Source organism: Prionailurus viverrinus, chromosome B1 (assembly GCF_022837055.1).
Source record: "Prionailurus viverrinus isolate Anna chromosome B1, UM_Priviv_1.0, whole genome shotgun sequence".
NCBI lineage: Eukaryota > Metazoa > Chordata > Mammalia > Carnivora > Felidae > Prionailurus > Prionailurus viverrinus.
The window spans coordinates 50,260,495-50,285,154 of NC_062564.1; the positions used below are offsets into that span (position 1 = coordinate 50,260,495).

At 41.1% G+C, this 24,660-nt stretch overlaps 1 protein-coding gene across 3 annotated transcripts in view; it reads right to left on the bottom strand.

Moving 5' to 3' along the window:
* INTS9 (integrator complex subunit 9) overlaps positions 1 to 24,660 on the bottom strand; it is a 101,217-nt gene that overhangs the window by 6,299 nt on the left and 70,258 nt on the right. For 2 of the 3 annotated variants that reach the window (XM_047854898.1, XM_047854897.1), the window contains 6 exons: positions 18,607 to 18,718; positions 16,170 to 16,350; positions 12,264 to 12,324; positions 8,620 to 8,791; positions 5,483 to 5,607; positions 3,280 to 3,447 (listed from right to left, as the gene is read on the bottom strand). In XM_047854898.1, the coding sequence (XP_047710854.1) occupies positions 3,280 to 3,447; positions 5,483 to 5,607; positions 8,620 to 8,791; positions 12,264 to 12,324; positions 16,170 to 16,350; positions 18,607 to 18,718 (819 nt within the window). Of the gene's footprint in view, positions 1 to 3,279; positions 3,448 to 3,776; positions 3,973 to 5,482; positions 5,608 to 8,619; positions 8,792 to 12,263; positions 12,325 to 16,169; positions 16,351 to 18,606; positions 18,719 to 24,660 lie in introns of all 3 variants that reach the window. The other variant, XR_007151414.1, reaches the window with a different exon arrangement.

Genomic DNA, 24,660 nt, shown 5'->3' on the forward strand with positions numbered 1-24,660 from the left:
GGTAAGAGAAGCCAGAGAGGCAAAGGGGATAGTGGTGGTGGGTAAACTGGGCTGCGAAGACATAGAGAACTCGTCCAGCCGCAACTTCTTAGACAGTGTTCTGGGTGCCCTTCCTGGCGACAGCCCAACACTCTCCAGCCATCACCCACTTGCAAGCCTGTGCCACTGCGTGCTGGGACCCCAGCATGCTGACCCTTCTGCTTCTCCCTTTTGTTAGCTCCACCCCCACCCCAAATGATGAGATGCCCACACTGTGCTAAGGGCCCATCACCTGTATTGCCACAACCTCACATCCATCTTTCAGGTGGCTTCCAGGCAGCTCTGAACACTTTCACAGTATTCTCCAAAACCTCAGAGGGCTTCTCTATGCAGAAATACCTACTGAGTGCTGACTTTTCATGCTAGCCTCCGCCTCTGTCCTCATGACCACTAGGTGACTAGTGTCAGGCAGGAAGGACAGGGCAGTAGCATTTGGACTGAGTGAGCTAATTCCTGGAAACGTGACTTCTCCCAAAGGCGGAACATCCAACCTTTACCTGGGGGGCCATCTCTTTCCCTACCACCTGAATCTGAGGTGTACCCCATCTCCTGGGCAGCTTTAGAGCTCCCTGACCCCCCCACTGGCAGTGATGTGTGATCTTCTAAGAGGCCGTAGCGCTCAGCTTTAGTTGGCTATTGCTCTTGCTGTTTTATTAGGATTCTGTGACTATAAGAGTTACTTTCCAACAACAGTATGCATACTCTTTCTGGAAAATCTGGAAAACAGAATACACGTAGACCCCGGTCTGTCCCAGTCTCCTAGATTTAAGAACAAAAGTAAACAAATATGCAAGATGCCACTTAGGTAAATATGAAGATCTGTATCACATGGGCAGAGGAAGCAGCTCAGGGTATTTAGAAGAACTGGAAAACAGAATGTGAAAATTGTTTCACGAAATAAGAAAACATATGTGGCACAAGTGTGAAACGTCGTCCCCCCCCCCCCCCCCGGGGAGACATGTCTGCTCCGGTCTCCCGACAACACCCATCCGTGAGCATCCTTTTCCTTCCTACACTGCGGTTATGCCCATTACAGGGGAGCCTGCCTAGCAGAACTTTAAAGCCAAAGAACTGGCCTGGGAGGTTTGGGGACGGCACTGTGGGAACCCAGCAGGTGAGATACTCTCCCTGGGCGGCCCTGTGAGGGAGATCTAAGACTCATCTAGGCTTGAGGGAGGTCTCCACTCAGATACCTCCATGAGGGAGGGAGCACCCCTCGCCGCCCTCAAATAGACAGTCTTCCGAGAACCCGTCCATGAGGGTTGTCGCATCCGATCTCCCTCAGAGGGACAAAGGGGGAGGATTTATGGGAAGCTGCAGAGGACACACTCTCATTTGGGGGAGGAATAAACATCCTTTAGTAGCAGCAAAACCTAAAGAGCAGCGCCAGATTTTAACCTCCTCATCTCGCACATGCGTCTCCCAGGCAAAACTCTACATTACGTCCATGGACAAAAATTTATGTAAAAGAATGTTTCTGAAAGCATTACTTATAATATAGAAAAAGCAGAAATAATAAAGCTCACCAATGAAGGAATAGTTATGATAAACTTATGATAGACCATTACACCCCCACTAAGATGTTTACTTGTTGCGACCTACTACTGTTCCATGACCAAGGCAGCATGCTGGGTAGGATTCAACTACACACAACACACACAGAGAACAGACAAGGCAAATACACAAAATTCTGAGCAGTAGTTATCTCTGGCACGGGGACCACGACTGATTATTTTGTCTTTATCCTTTTTTTTAATTCTATTTTCCGAATTTTCCAGAAAGAGTATGCATACTTTTATTGGAAAGTAACTCTAATAGTAACAGAATCCTAATAAAACAGCAAGAGACGGCAGAAGGGCCTTAAAAAGATGGCTGTGCAGAGCACTGCTCCTAGGAAAATGTGGGACCTGAGCCTCTTTCAGGGGCATCGTGGTCAATGTGACTGTCCTAATAATGTGAGTTTTAGCCTTTTCACTCTTGTTATCACGAGTGTTCACTGGGATTTTCTCAAGGTTACATGACATAGATTATCCACAACAAAGCGAAAGCAAAAGGAGATAGGACAGTCCACAAGCAGACATTAAAGAGATCTGCAAATGGAAAATAGTGCCCCTGTTCTCATTACCTTTTTTTAGAAACATTTTCTCATAAAAGATATTTTAGTTGTGTTAGCATCTAATGGGTTTATGTCATTATTTTTATAGCTTTTTAAAAATTTTATTTTAGAAAGAACAAGATCACAAGAGGGAGAGGGGCAGAGGAAAAAGGAGAATCTTAAGCAGGCTCCACGCTCAGCATAGATCCTGACGTGGGGCTCAATCTCAAGACTGTGAGATCATGACCTGAGCCAAAATCAAGAGTTGGATGCTCAACCAACTGAGCCACCCAGGCACCCCCTAAATCATTATTTTTAAAATGAATAAATATTTTTAAAATGTCTTCGTTTTAACATCTAATATAGCAAATATCAATAGATGTAACCCACATAAACAAAAGCTCTTTGAGGTTCTAATTTTTTTAAGTAGGCTCCATGCTGGGCATGAGATCACGACCTGAGCTGAGATTAAGAGTCAGATGCTTAACTGACTGAGCCACCTAGGCGCCCCTTGGGTTCTAATTTTTAAGAAGTTTTGAGACCAGGAATTTTGAGGACATGTTCAAGCTATCTCAAGAGGCAAAAGAAAGCCAAAAGTAGCTTCCCACAGAGCCTTCCACACTGACATTGCAGGAGCTAGGCCATGTGACTCGGGCTGCCTTGCCCTCAGTTGGTCGCTCATGCACAGTATACCTCAACTCTCTCACATGTACAGTATGCACACAAATAATCACATTTATAATCCTTGTATGTTGATTACTCTTATTTCCCTCCATCTAGCTCTGAATTTGATGAAACTTGACTCACACTCAAATGAGGTCCAGAAAGGATGAGAAAAATTCACCGTGGTTAGGGACGTTGCTGACATCAGTGCCTCTGTTCTGAGAGGCCCTGGCTTCCTGGCTTAAACACGTTACATGTGAACACAAGCAGCGGTCCTGATGTTAACAGCTGTTACTTCATTGCCTGAAAAATAAGGCGGTTCTGAAGATCCCGCCTCTCTTCCCAGTTCCTTGCCTAAGGGGCTGTGTTCTTTGGTTCATCCGCATTTGACACAACGCCAAGAAAGCCACCTCTGAGATCATCTTTTTTCAGATACTCAAGTGGAAAACCTGGGTCTGACCATGAGAAAGAGAACAGCTCACCTCTGGCATGATTTCAATCTTCTCGTACCGACGCTTGAAAGGCAAGGCGAGGACCTCGGCCCGCCGATAGGACATTGCGGGCGGCTGGCAGTCGATCATCAGGTCCATGCGGTGGGACTGCGCTGGGGGTGGCTGCGTGTACTGCTCGGGGCAGACCACGTGCAGCGGCTGAGAACCAACAGGACAGGGGCAAGTAAGGGAGGAGGCCCACCTCAGTGTGCCCGAACTCCTGCTCCGCCTCACCACCTCCTGACCCCCCTCCTCTCAAATCCAAACACTGGGCAGCAGGAGAGGGGAGTGCAGTGCGGGGAAAGAATAAACATTTCAGAGCAAAGCCCTCAACTGCCAGTCACGTGGACTAGTGGGGGATCCACTGCCTCCATTTGCATTTGCTTTTATGTTTTCACTGTTTTTAAGTCATTTTGATGGTAACTTCCATAGGTCTGTGCCCAACTGGTGCCCAAGCCCCTTGAGGGCAGTCTTCTTGTCACACCTACCATCATTGACCGGTATAGCTGTTGGCCGATTGGCAAGAACTGCTGACTTTGGTGCTAGTCTGGTGTTTTGGGGTGGGGGCTTCTCTGGTATCTGCAGGTGCACTGGTGTTAGACAGTGGGCAGTGCACAGCTCACATACTCCACTGTGTGGGACACACTGAATCAGATCTTTTTTGCAAAATATCTCTTTGTTATTCTGAGAGACAAAAATAGTAAACCAACATTTACTTGGGACAAATACCACCCAAGTGAAAATGGATCCTGGTAGCCCACTGAGTTGTACTGACACTGCTTTTACTTAAGAGCCTGGAGCTCACCTCCAGCTCCTGGAAGGCCTTCCAACAGGAAGCACTGGAACAGCCGACCGGATGCACTAAAAACAGCACTTGTTCCGTTGGGCTGATCCTTTTCTTCCTCCTGACGGAAGGTTAGGTTAGGATCTCCTAACTCTTCTCAAAGCCATCCGAGTGCACAGTCGCAGCCTGAGGACCCGTCCCCGCTTCCCTCTCCTACAGTGGGGACCAGGTGGCCTCTGGCTCCCACAGTCCTATACCGCCAGGGGCTCCATGAGCACACTGCTGCCGTGCGGATCACAGGGGAAACTTAGTCATGAAAACAACAGGCTCTTAACTGCTTCTGCCAGTGTGCTGATGAGTACACGGTGGGTATCCAATTGCCAAATCAGCCCAAACTTATCCACTACTCTCAATCATGTCTAGAGAAAGCCCATATTCTTTCCTTGTAGGGCCAGCAAGCTAGTGATGGCCATAATCCATTATTTCTTCATTCCTGAGGTTCTTCAGCTTTCCATTTCTTGTTACCCTTCCTTAGAGCTCTGGGTAAGTGCCTCCCATCCTGAGGTCATAGGTTCTGTGAGGAGGAAAGCAAACTTCTGACCTAGGCCAAGAAAAATGAAGGGAGCTAATCATACCTTGCTAAATTACTAGGTGAAGCAACAGAAGACGTGCCAGGGCGCTCTGGTGCTCCTTTAAGCTCCTGAGGCAATGGGGAATGAGAAGTTTTCCTCTTGCCTCTCCCTCGACAACTGCAAGCAGCCTCCCCCAACCCCACTATCAAACTTGTACCAAGAGGTTGCTGACCCGGTGCAGTGATTTTTACTCCCCCCGCCCCCCCCCCCCCATTCTCCTGTATAGATGGTCTTCCTTAACCCACTGCTTTACCCAACTACTTCTTCCCTTGCCCTACAGCAGAAGATGCAAAAGGAAAAAACAAACAGAAGCCACAAAAAATAAACCAAAACAAACCCCTAACAAAAAGCAAAATAACAGTGTTCGTGGTACTAACCCACATCTGCAACGAGGAACCAGTACAGGTTTCAGTGAAACTGTCTTTCGGCTTGAGGAGTCTGTTTCTAGGGCTATTTTGGTGGGGAGAGGGGGCGATTTGCTTTTGACTGGACACAGATGGTCCTCATCAAAAATAACAGGCTAATGCTTTCCTTCCCTTCCACCTTTGATTTCTTTAGAACAGAAACTGCTTCCAGGTCTTAAAGCCCCCTACCTGGGGCGGGGCGAGGCAGGGGGCGGGGGGCGGCGGTGACCGGCACACGTGCCAGCATGCTGCAGACTCGGACTCGGACTCCAGAGACACGAGGAAGGGAAGAAGCGCAGCCAGACGGCCCGCCCTGCCGCAAACTCCCGGCTGTATCAGGGTTGTGGGGAGACACCAGCACTTCCCTTCCTCACCTGTACTTCTTTGAGCAGCTTTGACACTTGGATGAAGTTCAGTCGCGTATCGATGGGGCAGTAAATGCATTTCATGGCCAAGGGCTGGTAGGGAGCCAGTGCTTCCAGGTAGGAGAAATCAGGTTCTAATGGGAGCACAAAATGGAAAATTTAAAATGCAAGCAACAGAGTTGCTACCAAGTGAGGAGGCGGCTGGTGTGGTCAAGGCCAGGCGGGATCCGTACCGAAGTGCAGAGGCTGGTGGGAGCTGGATTCCTGATCACTGCAGAGGGTCACTTACTCACAGGTAAGGACGGGGAGAGGCCAGAATGAACAGGGCAGGGTGCGTGTGGGCTCAAGATTTTCAACACAGAGAGACGGAGGAGATAAATGAGGGGTTACATAAGTAAATGGGGGAGAAGGGAAAACTCTTTGTTGCAACAGAATGCCAAATAAATGTAAACAATGAAAGTAAAAAAAAAATTATCATTTGGCAACCATCACAGGAATAATTTCTTCGGACCAGGATCATCAATAGATGCAAAAAAAATTAGATAAAAATTTGAGGAAGACAAGGATACATAGTCTCAAAGTGTCCCTGCACCCAAGATACTGATTAAATGTAAAAACTGACTTCACAGTGGGGAAACCTGGCACAGGCCTCTCGAATCAAGTGCTCGAAGTTAACAAGCAGGTATGAGACAAATGACATACCACTGACTTGATAGGGCAGACATGAGAAAAGGACCCTGGCCTCATGTCAACAGATGCTTTTGCTGCGACTGTCATGCTCCTCTCGGCAAACCCTGGCATGCGCGGTGACTGGGAACCACGCTTGCCATGACGGCCCATTTGTTAAACCCAGAACTACTCACTGTGGCCTGTGTGGCAGAGATTACATTTCTGGTGTGAAATATAATACTTAGACTCCCAACAGCCTGTGCCCCCATGAGGACATCACTTCTTACAGCCCTCTAGCTTACATTTACCCATCCCATTAACTCTCCCAGTGCATTAAGGATGACTGATGGAACTTCCAGATTTTTATTAAAAAAAAATTTTTTTTTAATGTTTATTCGAGAAAGCGAGCGAGCATGAGCAGGGGAGGAGCAGAGAGTTGGGGGGAGACACAGAATCTGAAGCAGGCTCCAGGCTCTGAGCTGTTAGCACAAAGCCTGATGTGGGGCTTAAACTCACGAACTGCAAGATCATGAACTGAGCAGAAGTCAGACGCTTAACCGAATGAACCACCCAGGCACCCTGGAACTTCCCAATTTTTCAATTACTTCCCCTTGGTGGCTCCTGTTTCTCTAAGAGGAACCCCCCAAATGTGAGGCAAGGACAGCTACCTAGGAGAAAACTGACTCCCTTTTTACGTGTACTATGTGAGCTACAACTTTCCCACAGCTGTAATACAATCCAAAAAAGTGGTCCAAAATTCATCTCTGACGTGACCAGACATCATACATGACATAGCTTCTCTGAAAGTCCCTCAAAATGGGTTTAGATTTAAATTCATTACCAGGGTTGTTATGGACAATCAAACAACCCTTGATTTCTTCTTAGCTGGCTAAAGGAAAAATTATACTACAGCAAACACTTCTTACTGCACCTATAAAAATACTGTACCCACTGTCATATCAGAGTCAGTAACCCCTCAAAAAGAATGAAAGACCACCTTCAGTCCTACTACAATGTTCTCCAGAATACCTCTTGCTTAGCAAAAGTTGGCCATGGTGAGGTTCTGGGTATTGTGGGTCAATGTCTTGTGACCCGACTTCCTCTGCCTTTGGCCAAAAGGGGGCCTAGGAAAGAGAGAAGAAGCCCCTGAAGCTGCTTTTCTGAGCTCTCCTGGCACTTTCTATCAGGTCTTGGAGTTATAGCCGGAGCCGGCCTGTCAGTCATGGCCAGGCCATGTTGTTCTCCTGTTGGACATCAACAATTTCACAGAACCCTGACACCAGACATGGCCATTTGGTGACCACAATGGATCAAGACAAAAACAAGAACCCCTCCATAATCATGCCTGAACACACAACCACAACACTGTTCGAACCACAAAAGGAGCAAACATTACCCTATCCTGGCTCCATTCTTCTTGCCTTCTAGATAAGAACTGTTAAGATACTCAATCATTTAACCACTCCTGCTTCCTAACAGCGGCCAATCCAGAGCAATGTCCCACATCTGTGAACCCACCTCAAAATCACCCAACACAAGTCCAAATCCGTAAGTTCTTTCCAACATGTTCTGAGATGCCTCCCACTTCCCCATGTGTTCCTCTCAGCTGCAATGAATCAATAAAGCCAACTTTGTTTGACCGGTGGTGTGATGGAGGCCTCTGGCACTCCTCACAAACAGGCTGAGCACAGGAAAGGGCCCCAGTGTCCCTGATCTTGAAGATTTGGGCACAGTTAGACTCTATTTCATCATTCAAGTCTTAAAAGCAATGAGAAAGAAATCAACTGATAACTTTCTCAACAACTTTTATGTGCCAGGCACTGCATGAAGTGCCTTCTGATAACATTTCAGTAAACACAGAGTTGCCCAAGGAAGGAGCCATCAACAATCCCATTTTACGATGAAGAAAGTGAGGCTCAGGGAGGTGAGGTAACTTGGCTTAGATTACAGTACACTGGACCAGATTCAGATCAAGGTTTTTCACTCAATTGCCCATAAGATTTCCAAATCCCGAGGCTGTCTGAAGACCTAAAGTTGCTAAAATAATATAGTGATTAAGTAAAACCCCTGCTTGGCTTCATTAAAGGATTTGTTTTACTCTGAGGGGTTTGTCTCCAGAAAAAACAGTGTAAGCCAGAGCAAACTATAACCAAAGGAGAAAAACCCAACTCAAGAAATAATTCCTAAAGGGTAACACAAGAGTGGTTACTAGGATTACTGCCGTTCTTGAAACAGCTTACAAAATCCTATCAAAAGCAGTTCAGTAGAAATCTGCCTCAGGGAAAAATCTCTGAAAAATGGATATGAAAGCTTTGTCCAGTACAGTTTCCTAACAGTCCATCTTGCTTTATTCTTTCCCTTGTGGTTTATGTCAGATGAGTGTTCATATTTATGCCTTACTGAAGTTTCGTCCTGGTCGGTGCACTGGGTGAAAGTCCCAGTGGAAAGGGCAGGGTTTTATTTGTTTGTTTACTTACCTGTGAATATGACAGTGTTGAGACTAGATTTCCCCCAGAGCTCCATGAAATGGACCACGTCCCCAAATCGGAGGGAGGGGTGCCCGGTGAACACCACACATGGTTGCCGGAAATCACTGCTGAAGTCTCCGTGGAGGCTCGGGTAGTGCTTCAGCTTGTTGGTCTGAATGAGCTACAATATGTACAGGGAAGCACACAAAGAGATGTTAGCCTGTCCAGGCGGAGGGAAGGACTGCACAGCATGGGAGCATGAGCAGAAGGAAGAATACAAATGAATCTGATTACAATTTGTGGAAGATTGAATTTTTTTTTTTTTTTTTTTTTTTGTTATGTACAATGTGACTTTCTGAACAGATGCAACCTTCTGGTACGTATTAACATATTATTCAGGCTGTTAAAGGCCTGATGCAGTCTAACCCTTCCTTTAGAGCTTCCTGACACTCCGGAGTCCCGGCCCTAGAAGTTCCCAGGATCAGTTATTATTTGAAGTACAAGTAATTTTCCCCAAACACGTGACTCACCAAGTTCTGTCAACAATAAACACTTAACACAAGAAAAACTGTTTACCTGCACAGGACCACCTCTTGAGATGTAAGTTACTGAGGCAACTTACCAAAGACAAAGGACAAATTGGCTTTCAGAAATTTGGGAGTGTGATGTCCTCCCAGAGATGTCCTACGCAGAGAGCTGTAGTAAGAAGTGGGCCATGTACAGCCTCAGACTCATCTCAAAAGTGTACATTTTGAATCAAATGATCTCCCTTCCAGAGCAATACCTGGCAATTCTCTCCCAACGTCATAACCGACCCAAGACAACACCATATAGTTACAGCCACAGATGGCATCTTGTGACACGGCTCAGCAGCTCTTCCTGCTGCCCTGGCCCTGCCTCCACCTCCCTACTCTAGCACCAAAAGGTAAGATGACAAACACCCAGACTTCAGAGACCTTAAATGCCAGCTAGATCAAAGGGAATACTGCCCTGAGATATCGTCTAATAGATAAAGAAATAGTCTGTGACATAAGTTAATCCCGAACCAACCAATTATGCATAAGAGGGGAGCCCAAATCCAACTGAAGTCACCCAAATAGTGAAGTGTGGCCGGAATGAGACAACCCCCAAATGGAAGCTAAACTCTCTTCACTATAAAGATTTAATTTTTAATTCAGAGAGATTGCTTTTACTGGTAACACTGCAACACTACTCTAGAGATCTTAGCCAGGCATCCCTGGCTTGGATGGGATATGTTGTAGTAAAGACGGGACAAATGCTGAATTCCCACCTCCCTTCCAAGTTATATACAAACAAAAGGGACATTCTTTTTATAACTGATCTGCCCCCAAATCATTACTTGTCCCATTGAAATGGGTGAGCGCTGTCTAAAAGACTAAGCCTACTGTATCCATTGCCATCAAGGAGACGAATGGGATTCTAAGAATAGCAGTGGGTCTTTGCACACAACTTAAATCACTTTTTAGGCATTACCTACAGTTCCTGAAGTTCTACTGATCAATGCATAGCAACTAAGATAAATTCATCTTTTTTCTTTTGCCAACTGGAGCTACCTTTCTAGCTGACTTACTACATTTGACCATTCATTACCTCTGTACTTATTTAAGGTCCAACTGTATAGGCAATGAAGCTGTAGGGTAGGAATTCTGTAAAAAAAAAATTTTTTTTTTTAATTATCAGTACTAAGGCTAGAATATTTTCTTTTTGGCACTGGTCACAATACTGAGTCAACTCCATCATGTCCTAAAGTAGGCAAGTGCATTTCAAGAACCCTGCTCATGCAACTATGGTCTTTTCATATTCCTAACTAAATGGGACAAAGGTAATCTGTGACAATATGTGGGTAAAAACGTAGAGTAACACTCTTAGAAAACAAAAAAAGGCTAATTTTTGTTGGGGAGAGAAAAACCAGCCTTCAGTGGTAAAGTCCACCATAAAGTATGCTTTGCCACGCTTAATTTTCAGACATCACTGCATTTCTAGCCTGAAGTTCACTGTGGTAATGACAGAGGTTGGAAAAACTTTGGCTGCTGTAACGGAATGTGTGGACTGAAAAATGACTTTGTCAGAACCTTCCGCATGAAATTCTGGCTCATAAAGGTCCTTTGGAGTAGCAATAAGCAGGGGTGGCAGGAGTTGTCAAATTTAAAATAGTTAGCGGGACATTTGTTGCTATTTACACTGAATCAAATAGTTAACTGTAAAACAAATAAACCAACTAAATCCTATACAAGCACATCCACACAGACATCTGTGGATGGATGAAGTCTGTACAAACTGAAAAGTCCATGTTCCCAACTGCACACTAAGGAGCAGTGTGACCAGCTTCTTAGAGGTTCCCCTTTGTCCTTTTCCACTTACTACTGCCTCCAACCCCACCTCCAGGATAACTGCAATCCTGGCTTCCGATACCACAGAATTGTTTTGTGTGTTCTTGAACTTTCATATAAAGAAAATCACACTGTCTACTTATGTCTCACTTATTTCACTCGCATGATGTTTGTGAGATTTGTTTACATAACTTCGTATAATTGGAATTCATTCATTCTCACTGACGTAAGTAAGGTATTCCATTGTACAGAATATACCACAAAATCCGCTTGACTATTAACAGCGTTTAGGTATATTTCAGCACTATTACCAAGAATGCTCTGAAGATTTTTGTCTGTGTCTTTTGGTGACATACCCATGTATTTCTGTTTGGTATATAATTCAGGAACAAAATTGCTGAAGTAGGGAGTATGTTATATTTCAGCTTTAGCAGATATTGCCAGTTTCCTAAAGTGGCTTATACCAATTTAAACATCCTTTTTAAAAATGTAACAAAAAATCGGGAGTAACTCTTTTGTTGGATAGTAAGAGAATGGTTAAGTACATTATAATATGTTCATATGATATGCTATGAAATACTAGGCAGCAACAATAATAATAGGAGGCACACAGAAAAATATCCATGATACACTGTTTGGTGAAAAATGTAATGAAAACAAAACTGTCTATGTTATGTTGTTATGTTATATATATTGTATTTGTTTCAAGTGTCCAATAATATATATATTGTGGAAAAAAAATCACCACAGTAAGCCTAGTTACCATCCATCATCATAGATAGTTACAAAAGATTTTTTTTTGAGAACTCTTAATATCTGCTCTCTTAGCAACTTTTAAACATGCAATACAGTATGGTTAACTACAGTCACTATGATGTACTTACATCCCATGAATTATTTATTTTAGAAGAAGTTTTGTACCTTTGACCCTCTATTTTTTAAAAACTTAAATGTTATTATTTTCATCATTAAAACTTCACATCTATGATCAACATGACTAACTGGAAAGAAGACTTTGACTATAAACGAATCTGTTGTTATGCAAAGAAATTAGTAGTAGGGGTCAGATAACACTCAGTGAACAGAACAGAGGTAGGTTATAAACTGAACACGTACTGGCAATAGAATGCGTTAATGAGAAGAGAAAGTAACATATCTTGAGTTAGAGTACTTCGCGGTCATCTCACATGGGAAACAAGGGACTATATGAGTTTACCTAAGGATTTCTATAATCTAGTGACATGTTATCATCCATTTATCTACAGTTTTTTCTTGCTTTGACTCAATAATGCCATTTCTTACCTCTGCATGAGGAAAAGGTGGTTCTGGGAGATACACCTTAGTCTGTTTGTTGTGACAAAGCCTTTTAAAGAGGAAAAACGGATGAGCCTGTTAGGGTAGGGCATACAGGATCATTTGTTGCCACCTAGTGGTAGCAGCAAAAACACTAGTAAAGTGTATTCAAAATTTTCCTGTTAACCAATCTCATTGTGATTGAAAGCCAGGATCTACGGAGTATTCAGAACAAGTCCCTTGTGAGCATTTTTTAACCATTAAAATTCCTGAGTACATTTTTTCCTTGAAAAATAAGCTTGTTATTTTGGAATAATTTTAGATTTATAGAAAAGTTGCAGAGACAGTACTGACTTCCCTTGGGCCCTTTACCCAGGGCCCCCTTAATGTTAACATCTTACATAACCATGATACATTTGTTGAACTGTGAAATTAACATTAGTGCATTACAACTAACTAAATTCCAGACTTTGGATTTCACCAGTTTTTCCACTAATGTCTTTTTTTTTTTTTTTTTTTTTTTTTTTTTGGCTCCAGGATCCAATTTGAAATATCATATTGCATTAGTAGTGATCACTTTTGAGGAGAAAGTGATAGGCTTTCTTCAGAGACCCAACTTTGTATTTTGCACATGCACTAAGCAACACTGGTCACTGAAACTGGAGAGTAACGTGGTATCTCAACTGGGAGACTCTATAAATGCTTTAGGTAGTCTATATTTCTTTCCTAGACAGAGCGGACATTTAAAAATGGAGATGTCTGAATAAAGCAATTGTGGCCAAAGTTAACAACTGATAACTCAAAAGACAGGTGTTCTGTAGGTTTGGCGTTATGTAGTAATAATGTATGTTTGTTCATGACTACTTGTAAGAATTCTACTAAAACAGTATTAAAGTATTTCAACAGTTCTACCAGATACTATTTTTTGGGGAGTAGTTCAGGACTCCAGGGTTTGGGTTTTATATGAACTTCATGAATACAACTTATTAATTTTCCCTAAAATTAAAATTTTCTTTAATCTTGATTTAAAAAACATTACTTTATATCCTTTTTGGAGGAAGATGTAAATAGGGAAGGAAGATACTTCTGGAGGGTTACCTTATAATATCTAAATTACATATACTTATATACATAGAATTATATATAATATCTAATCAGGAAGACAAAACTTTTTAAAGTCAGGAAGAGAGACAAATAGATCTTCATTTAAGGTTTCTTAGATTGTTGCAAAGGATACTATGTTGCATTAGTTAGTATCAATATATAAAACTAAAGTATTTCTGACAAAAAAAAAAAACCAAGGCAAAACAAAACAAAACAATAACCTAAATGCATTGTGGTATCCTTGACTGGATCCTGGAATAGAAAACCGACATTAGTGGGAAAACTGGTACAATCTGAAAAAGACTGTAGTTCAGCTAATAATGTGTGCTAATGTTCATTTCTTGGTTTTGATACATGTGTATGGCCATGTAAGATGTGGCCATTAGGGAAAACTAAGTAGAAGGTATATAGTTCTTTCTGTACTACCTCTACAACTTTTCTGTAAATTCAAAATTATTCCAAAGTAACGACTTTATTATTTAAAAAACAAATCAAAGTTAAAATCCAAAGTGCCAAGACGGGGGAAAAAATATCTGCATATGTATAACAAAGAGTAGAGTTCAAATAAATTGGTAAGAAAAGTATAACATCTCTAATCAGTAAAAAAGGGACAATTTACAGAAGACAATGGGCAAGAGGAACAATTTACAGAAGACAAAAATCTTTCTGGAAAGCAACTGAGATTTGTATAATCAACATTAAAACATATTTATACTCTTTGTTCCTGTAATTCCACTGTTAGTAATTTACCTAAAGCAAAAGATGCAGTCGTATATACATACAACGATATTAATTGAAGATTTATTACTAAAAGGAAAAAACTGGGCAAAGCCTGTTCGTCCAACAATAAGACAACAGTTAAATAAATACAGTATACATATGATGTAATAATGTATTCATGTAAAAACTATGTCCTCAAAGTTTTATTTTAATCCTCTAATCTCACATTAAAAATGTGAGATTAGCAGGGGGCACCTGAGTGGCTCAGTTGGTTGGGTTTCTGACTTCAGCTCAGGTCATGATCTCGCACGGTCTGTGAGTTCGAGCCGCGCCTCGGGCTCTGTGCTGACAGCTCAGAGCCTGGAGCCTGCTTCAGATTCTGTGTCTCCCTCTCCCTCTGCCCCTCCCCCACTTGCACTCTGTCTCTCTTTCAAAAATAAACATTAAAAAAAAATTAAAATATTTAAAAGCAGGATCCAAAATTAAATAATTGGTATGATCCCCATATAGAAAGACGAAATCCATCCAAATGCCAACAGTGATATTACTTCTGGATAGTGGGTTTACAGGTTCAGTTTTTCCTGTTTTCTGTAACTTGTATTGTTTTCTATAGTAAGTGTGTATTACACATATATTAGAAACGAACAAATATAAAAACCCAGAAACAAAAACAACCTACTCTAATTAGAGTGGTCCTGACTTCTAGCCCATAAGATATTATTTTGAAAGAACAGCACACAGTGGGGACGGAGTGGCTTTGAGGAGCACACCATCCCCTAGGCCTCACAGGGTTGGCTGGAGTTTTTTATTAAGGATCTGGATGAAGAAATTCAGAATATGCTAATTGTGCAAGTGATCCTTAGGCTGGACTACTAATTATTCAAGATTAACTTCCTATGCTGGGGGAGAAATGACCCAATGCAAAGGATAAAATTCAATAGGTACCAATAAAGTGACGGCCCTACGGACAAACATGACTAACATGCACACAGGATGGAGAAGTTTGTCTGAATGGAGATACAGAAAAAAAGTCCTTGACCACAACTTTTAAAAGGGGAGGAAAAAATGCCCTTTAAGAAGGTGGAGTGGGGAGACAGCATATAGAACATGTTAGGACAGAATGATATACAAATCCCTTCCTAATTAGAAACTTGGTAGAACACTGTGTCCATTACACTACCATACAATCAAAATGGATTACACACCCTATGCAAGTGTCATGCCCCCCGTCTAAAAACACCACCCTAAGGCACTTGAAGGTCGACTGTAAAAGTTCTGTATTTCCCTCATCCCTCCCTTTTTTGGGTCAGATGAGTTAGATTCAAACATGCATCTAAATAATCCTAAAAAGGTTCACTAACTTCATACGGTTCAATAATTTACCCACCTCAGGACTGGATCAAACAATTTCCTACTGTAATAAAACTTATTTTTATCAAATATCATGCTATTGAAATGAAAAAGAACCTAGCTTTTCTTATCATCAGATTTGGTATTAGAAATTCCAGACAACATGAACTTGGGCTTTTTTTGAGCCTCTAGAATGTCACTTCACTTTGTAACAGGCAGAGGGTAGCATGGGAGAAGATAAATGTATAATATTTTGTCACTGAATTTGAAAGTGCTAAGTTAACCCTTTGCCTTTCATCCTTCCTTCCTTGACAACTATTCCTCCAAACTCTAGCAATGTAACAGATTTGGCTTTTATTAATACAATTTTCACATCACAGACATGGAAAGACAACAAAATCAAAGTCTCATAGTAATGTGAGAAAAAAAAAAGCCTTTATATTTTTATTTTTGGCAGAGAGAGAGAGAGTGCGTATGTGTGGAATGAGAGTGTGTGGACATGCACGTGAGTGAGCAGGGTGTGGGGCGGGGTGGAGAGACAGAGAGAGAGAGAGACAGTCTTAAGCGCAGAGCCAATGCGGGGCTCAACTGTGAGATCACGACCTGAGCCGAAATCAAGAGCTGGACGCTTAACCAACTGAGCCACCCAGCCGTCCCTATACTTTTTTCATTAAAAAAACTTTTTCCATTTTATTCTTACTGCTTGAATGTACTGAATCATGGAGAAGAATGCAGACATACCACTCAGCAAAAATCTGGGAAAACTCAAGTGAACTGTTGGCCACGGGGGAGATGAAGTAGAAAGGGATGTTGGAGAGGCCGGCGGAGTCAATGTACTGATACAGGCATTCCAGGAGGTCATAGATCACTCCAGAAGGGTAACAGGGCACCAACACGTTTCCTCCATTCCGGACTGTCAGTGCTAGAAAAGTTGAAGTCAGAGAGAAAACAGTGGTGTCAGAAGAACAGTTTTATAAAGGTAGAAAGAAACTTTAAAAATAATATTTGGATTTCTTTCATTTCCTACTTCTGTTCATACAATTCATTTCTCAGGTACAATGATCTGCTTCTTTTGAAGAATAGCACAAGAGTGGGAGAATCCAGAGGCTAACAATCAGTTGGGTTTTTAATGGACGTCTCAGTCCCTGGAAACAAGGTGTGCAGTTAAGGGTTTGGGCTTTAAAGGTTACCAATGGCAGCCGAGCTTCAGGACAGACCCTCCAAGCTCCTTCTCTTTTTAGCTCCTGCTCAAAACTTTGCTGGATTTGTCTCTGTTCAGTCTCTGACCACTGCTGTATGACCTATAAGGAAATAGGCCAAGTTTTTCCATTTGACTCATTTTAGTGGCATTTTCTTTCATTAATGTGTTATTTGTAAGAAAATCCTCTACACTTTAAATACTTAAAAACAAGTTATCAAACGAGGGCTTGCAACTTAATGGGTATAATTACATTAGAAGTTATAACTGGCTACAAAAGAAAAAAAATATCAAAGCCCTCTTAAGTTTCTCTTTTGTTTAGTTTCCAAAACAAACTGAAACGCAGAGCTTTCGGGTGTAGATCTTGAAGCCTCTGCTGTCTTGTATCCTCCTCTGTTCCCAACCCTGACATATGGGTTCTCCCAGGCGCTGTACTTGGAGTACTGGTTGACTTGCTATTACTAGAGTATGGTACCGAGGGGAGAGACAGTGGTCAGGGCTCAAGAGGCCTGGATCTACTCCTGCATTCATCACATGCTATAGGACCCCATGTAAGCCACTGAAACCTGGCTGGGCCTGTTTCCTGATTGGTTATGAGAGGAGTGGACTAGATTAGTGGTCTTCAAGCTTTCGTAAGTGTGAAAATTGCCAGGGAACATGTTGAAAATGCAACTTTGCTGCTGGGTCTCTCCTGTCCCCAGAGAATCTGACTTACTAGGTCTGTGGATGGGCCCTCAAATTTGCATCTTTAAGAAGTGGCCTCACTGATCATGAGGCAAGTGGTTAATGGACTTAAGAAACAGTAGATTAGATGCAAGGTTCCTTTCAGATCTAAAGTGTTTTGAGTCTGTGATTCTAGACAATAAGCAAACAAAACATACAAATCAGGGGTGCAATCTGAGACTAGTCCAATAATTTTTTTTCAAGGAAGAATAAACTGTATGAAAGGGGTGAAAGGTCTGAGCTCATTAACTCCTCTTTGGCAACTGTTATGGACTGAACATCTGTATCCCCCTAAAGTTCATATATTGAAGCCCTAACTCCCAGTGTGATGGTACTGGGTCAGGGGTGCTTTGGGAGGTAACTGGGTTTAGATGAGGCCATGAGGGTACAGCCTCCATGATGGGATTTTTGCCCTCATAAGAAGACAACACGAGAGCTGCTTCTTTCGGCCAAGGGAGGACACACTTGTGGGTGTCTGCGAGCCAGGAAGAGAGCCCTCTTCCACTGGTCAGACCCTGACCACACTGACAATCTGATCTCAGACTTCCCTGCCTCCAGAACTGTGAGAAATGTTTGTTCTTTAAGCCACCCAGTCTGGCATTTTGTTACAGCAGCCCAAGTTAAGACAGTAAGCAACCTATACTTTTCTAAAAGAAAGGCAGGATTTCTAGATTTTACTGACAATTATATCCAAAGAAACATACGTTTCTTCCGGGTAGCAAGTCTCTTCTCCAAATTTAGTCTTCTCTCAAAGAAAAAAACAACACTGACCAAATATTGGTGGAAAAATGTATCTGCTCAGTATATTGCTATTGTGAATGCAAAGTATTAAGTCTTTTCTGTGCTATTACTTACAAGCAAAGGTGATTCTTCCCTTTTTTGACAACTGCTATCCTGTATGCACCCCCGTCTTGCCCCCAAATCCCACCACAGAGCAAACAAATAAGAATTTTCAACATAAATCAAGTGGGAGAATGTTGAGTATCTGTTGCATAAACGTGCTAAACATTCGAATTTACCCTTACAACCATTCTTACATTCTTCAGATTTATGTTGCTTAAGAATTGCTTTTGCTGACAACAGCAAGCTTTGAAGGATGGGCAGGAAGGGTAGAGTAGGCGGGGCAGGGGAAGCCTTGAACCGGGGTATCAGAGGGGGTGAACGTGAAGAGAAGGAACACAAAATGCTACAGAAGCAAGAACTGAAAAGTAAATTTAGCACATTTCATCCCATTCATGGCCTGAGCTGGACACATACCCAGGTTGCTGCAGAACTCTCCCACCATGCCGTCCGGGTTGGCGGTGGGGATCTGGGTGAGGCCTGTCAGAACGAGAACGTCGCTGTTTTTGAGAGAAGCTTGGTCCATGGGCTGAAAAACCAGAGAGAACTATGCTCAGTACTTCAAAAGGAAATGGTAAGTGCAAGTAGTGAAGGAAAAAGAGAATAGTCATTGCTCTTTCTGTGTTTGGCTCATCATTGTCCTGTTCCCTTTCTTCCTCTAATGAAGTCTGTCAGTGAACAGTTAAGTAGCTGCCCACTGGGGATAGGGACAGATGAGAGGAGGCATGAGGGAACTTTACAGCCATGATAAAAGAGTTCTATGCCGGGGCACCTGGCTGGTTCAGTCAGTTAAGAGTCCGACTTGAGCCCAGGTCATGATCTCATGCTTCGTGGGTTTGAGCCCCACGTTGGGCTCTGTGCTGAGAGCTCCGAGCCTGGAGCCTGCTTCAAATTCTGTATCTCTGTCTCTCTCTTGCTTGCACTCTGTCTCCCAAGAATAAAGAAATATTTTTAAAAATTAAAAAAAGAGTTCTATGCTTCGGCTGGTGTGGTAATCACGTGATGTGAAAATTCATAGAGCTGTATGCTTAAGATCTCTGGGTTTCACTATACATAAAATTGTACCTCAATGAAAAAAAAAAGAGCTTATGATCTCAAATTTGTAGAGCGCTTTGCTCTTTTGAAAATGTCATGTCACACATGTCGCTGGTGGGTTTCCAACATGAATGTGTATTAGAATCACCTGTACGGTTTACTTAACTGTGGATTGCTGGGCACTGAACCCAGAGTTTCTGATTCAGGTCTGAGGTGGGCCTAACAATTTGCATTTCTAATGAGCTACCAAGAGATGCTCCTGGTGCCGGTCTGGGTCACGCCTTGAGAACCATTGTGCTATATAATCTGATTATCAAGACAGCTCTGCAAAATGAAAACAAGTGTAAAGACTTGAAATAAATACATGAAGTAAGTTTATATTATGAAAACATGCAACCTGGGACTCAACCAGTCAAGGCAATTTTCCCTAAGTCTCAGTGGCAGAGAAGCCAGGAAGAATACTGAATTAGGATCCAGAAACAACGAGCTTCCTTCCCATTCTCTTACCTAGGTCACGGACCTCAGGTAAGGCTCTGAGCTGGGTTTCTCATAACATGGGCATATTTGTGACCCATAAGCCTTCACTGATTTCTGAGAGTCTTATGAGCTAATATACATGATCTTCTTGTAAACTATGAAGTCTCCACAGTGCACTATTATGTGATCCTCAGGATGTTGAATTTTTATTTTACCTTGCACAGTCTGAATGTAATTTTGATGGTTTTCAGAGCATCGAAATAAGTAAGTAAGTAAGTAAGTAAGTAAGTTAGTTAGTTAGTTAGTTAGTTAAGTAAGTAAGTAACTGCCTTTTCCAAAGAAACCGGGATTCAAACTGAAAACAAAAATGAGGGCCCAGGGATTGAGATGCTAGGTCTCATTTCGTAGCATGTCTTTTCCTTAGTGTCGTTCCACATACTCAATGGAACACACGAAGATAAAAGTCAGAAACCCAGTTTAGTAAGAAGCTTCATCCCTCCTTTCTCTGTTCAACCCATATTTTCCAACAAAGAAAATTCCAAACAGTAGCACAGCAAAGACCCACCACCTGCAATGTTATCTCTGAGTATATGTGCCTTTTGATGTATATTCCTTTAGCATTTTATATAAACATGGATATAAGGGCTTCATTATTTTTTTTAAATAACATGACTGCAGTTATATAAGCTGCTTTCTAACCCGAGAAACATTTCTTTAACACAGATAAGTATAGTCGTGACAGCTATATCGAATAGATTCTGATTCCTATTTGCACTTCTCTAATAAAATACATATGCATTGTTTCCAGAGAAGAAGAAATACAGTGGTTTATAGTAGCAGATGTGCAATGAGCCTAGAAATGTTCACTGTGTGCATGCATCAAACAGAAGGACCCAGAATGGGGACAAAAGGGATCAAATTTTGTTAGACAGCATATTTAGCTTAAAATGACAATTTTATAAGAACCTTATTAGAACAAACCAATAATGATTCACAGGGCTGATGGGGGAATTCAGATGGTCTAGGAACCCTCGAAATAGCATACACAATTCTGTGTGCGTGCCTATGTACATTTTTCCAGAGGTGACTGGGCCAGAGGTGTCATATGGGGCCATAACCCCCAAAAGGTTAAGAACTACCAATCTGAATGAAAGCATCTAATGGAGATCAAACTGTGGCCCTGAAAACATTATCTCTGTACCTCAGTCATGGATGCTGCCGTCCTTTGAAAATTAAATGTCCACAAAAAAACAAACAACAAAACAAAACAAAGGCAGTACTGTAATACAAATACCACCAAGTTGGAAGTTATGAGATACTTCATGATCAGATCAGACAAGATGTTTGTGATTTTAGGAGACATACTTGGGAGACATTTCTTGTAGATTACTAGGGTTACTGTAAAGAGTTAGCCCTTAACACCTTGTAGTGACACCCTCTGAACCAAGCTGACATTGCCAACATCTCCATTTCATCACCAAAGAGCAAATGTATATATTACAGGTGTCTATGGCCCCTCACTGAGTGCTTCAAGTGGGAACATTTTATTCAAACACACACTTTGTATGTTCCAAAACGACTACAATAAATACAAATTAGTGTTCTAATCAGAAATATAAGGAAATAAAAATATTTTAAAAGAAAACAAAAATTCCACTATGAGATTCCCAACAAGACAGAGAATGAACAAGGCCGCTGGCTCCCTTCTACAATCTAAGCTGAGAGAAAGCATAGAAATAAGGGCACCTGACAGTTTTGAGAAACTAAACAACCATGATGAATTCCTGGGAAACCACGGGTGTTGGAATAGGGACAAGATGGCAAGCAAGGGCCAAAGAGGGCTTGCACTGCAGGAAGAATAGAGGGTGGCAAGGAACTCCTTGGCCTTTTCTCTCTCTTCCATACTGCCTATGGCCTGCTCCACCATACTGTGAAGCAGAACATATCAGAATAGTGGGATGAATGTTCACAAAAGGTACAGGCAGACCTATCAGCCGTTCCTTGTTTCCTCACACTACCAGGCTAAGTGGTAACACATCAGGAAGACAAATCCTGGGAAAAAAGCAGTGTCTAGAGCAGAGGTACAAGAGGATGTCCCTGAAAGCCAAGTAGTAAGAGCTCACAGGGAAATAAAACAAGACCACTGAGGAAAACAACATCTACTAAATACAATAAGCTAAAAACCTACGCCACGTGGAGAATTAATAAACCAAATGGAACAGCAGAATATGCATTAAAAGTCCACACACAAAATAAGTAAAAGAAAAACAAGTATAAAGAGAAACATTTCAAAATATTACGTATAAAAATACAGTGACTGAAATAAAGAATCCAACACAAAGGCTGAAGGGCAGTATGGATAGAGCTAAAGAATGAATTCTTGAGCTGGAAGATCAAGTTGAGGAGTTTTTTTTTCAGGAGGCATCAAGCAGGAGAAGGGGGTAAAAAAAAAAGGAAGAAAGAGATATACAAAACATAGAAGTGTCAATATCTGTGTATGAGAAATTCCATAAAGAGAAATAAAAAATCAACCAGAAGGAATAATTTTACAAACAATTAAGAATCTTTTTGTGTTAAAGTTGGAAGATTTCTCAAAGTATTATACTGACAGAAAAAATACACATTTAAGATATGTCACAGTAAAACTTAAGAATATTTAAGATAAAGTGAAAATTCTAAAAGCAAATCCCATAAAGGAACACAAATTTAAAGAGTTTTGCAGTTCTTAAGTACAACAAGGGTACAAATGGAAAATGAATAAAGATTTTCAAAGCTTTATAGTTTCCAAGTTCTTTTCCTTGAATTTTATATCTATCCAAGCTATCATTTAAATGTGAGAAAAAATTAAAACTATTCTTAGTACTTCAAAGCCTCATAAGGTTTACCATTTTAAGACGCTCTTGGTGAACATTCCTCAAGCACTCCTGGAAGAAGGAAAGTCAATCTAGAGGATTATGAGATATATGGGAAGGTAGGTTGGAAAAAAAAACCCCAAAACAACTCAGTAAAGCTCACTGTCTAAATAAGTGATATATTCAACACTTGATGTATAGCCTAGATAACCCAGAACTAAAATTCCAGACAGTATGAACATGGTGGGTCAGGGGAGAAGGAAGAGGAGAAAGATAGGAAAGACAAGAGGAAGGTGTGGCTCTGATATTGATAAACTTAGGACACTCAAAGGAAAAATAAATGAAGCAACAACCCAGAAGAATAAAAATAAAATGTGTGTTCAAACTTACAGAAAGAAATTATGTCATCTAAAAGAAGGGAAGAAAGGATGGGGAAAAGAATGAACTAAAAAAAACAGGAAATAAAATTACAAAAAGAAACCCTCAGTACAATAGTAATTACAGTAAATATAAATAGTTTCACCATTCCAGAGACTCTTGACTAAAAAAGAAAAAACCCTTACTATGTCTACAAGGGACTCACTAGAAAAGGATACAGAAGGAATGAAAAGAAGCAGATGGAAAATAGTATGAGGCAAATATGGAGGGGGAAAATGTCTCTTGGCTTTTAATGCAGGTTTGATACAGAAAAAAATCAGCATCCTGATAAAAGGAGTAATTGTTCAATAAAACATAATGATCACATATACATCTGATTACATTGCTTAAAACTATAAAAAGCAATAACTGGTGAAAGTATAGGCAGAAGTAGATAAATCAACAAATAACTTTCTTTCCAGAAACTGGGAACTAAGCAAAGATATGACAGAACAGAATTAACACAATAATTAGAAAAGTTTTCATTCAACGGTAAACACAGTCTTTTACAACATACACAAAACATTTACAAAAATGGACTGTGTTTCAAAGCAACACTTCAGTGAAGGAGTATATTCTTATCATAATGCCAATTAAAAAAAAAAAAGAAAAATCCAGAAACATTTAAGCATGATTGGAAAAAGTCTCTTGTCTAACCCTAAGTCTAATCATATTGGATGGACCAGAAACAAACACAAGCACTATAAAACAACCTTTGGCTACTTAAATTATGAACATTATGAAGGAAATTATGATATACTGAGAGATGAATGACAGACCCCTACATATTAACAATTTAACAGAGTTAAATGATACTAAGAGAGAAACATAGCTTTAAGTACACTTATTGGAAAGCACAAAAGGATGGAAATGAATGAGGTAAAGTATTAAAGGAAAAGCAACAGAGAAAACCCAAAGATGAAAGGAAGGAAATAATAAAGGGCAGAATAGAAAATGAAAATACAACAAAAACAATTAAAAACAAAAACTTATTTTTGTTTTTAATTTAATTTTTTATTTTTAAAAATTTACATCCAAATTAGTTAGCATATAGTGAAACAACGATTTCAGGAGTAGGTTCCTTGATGCTCCTTACCATTTAGCCCATCCTCCCTCCCACAACCCCTCCAGCAACCCTCAGTTTGTTTTCCATATTTATAAGTCTGTTCTGTTTTGTCCCCCTCCTTGTTTTTATATTATTTTTGTTTCCCTTCCCTTACGTTCATCTGAAAAACTTATTCTTTAAAGAAAATCAGTAATGCAGATAAACCTCTGGCAAATCTGATCAAGAAAAAAGAGGTGTTAAAATGTAGAATGAAAATAGAATTACACAAAAAAGTTTAAGCAAATAAAAAGGGTAATAAACAACTTCCATGGATATGATTTTGGAAACCTAGGTAAAATGGACAAATCTCTGCTATATTCGCACAGCTCTGACCCAGAGAATATAGTTCAATAGTCATGAGAAAGTTAAAATGATAATCTCAGGCCTGGATAATTTTATGGGGAACTGACTTTCAAAAAAAGAGAACAGCTATCTTGTGTATAGCTATAGAGTGAAAATGGGGCTCCTGGGTGGCTCAGTTGGTTGAGCACCTGACTTCGGTTCAGGTCATGATCTCTTAGTTTGTGAGTTCCAGCGCTGTGTCGGGCTGTGTGCTGACAGCTCAGAGCCTGGAGCCTGCTTCAG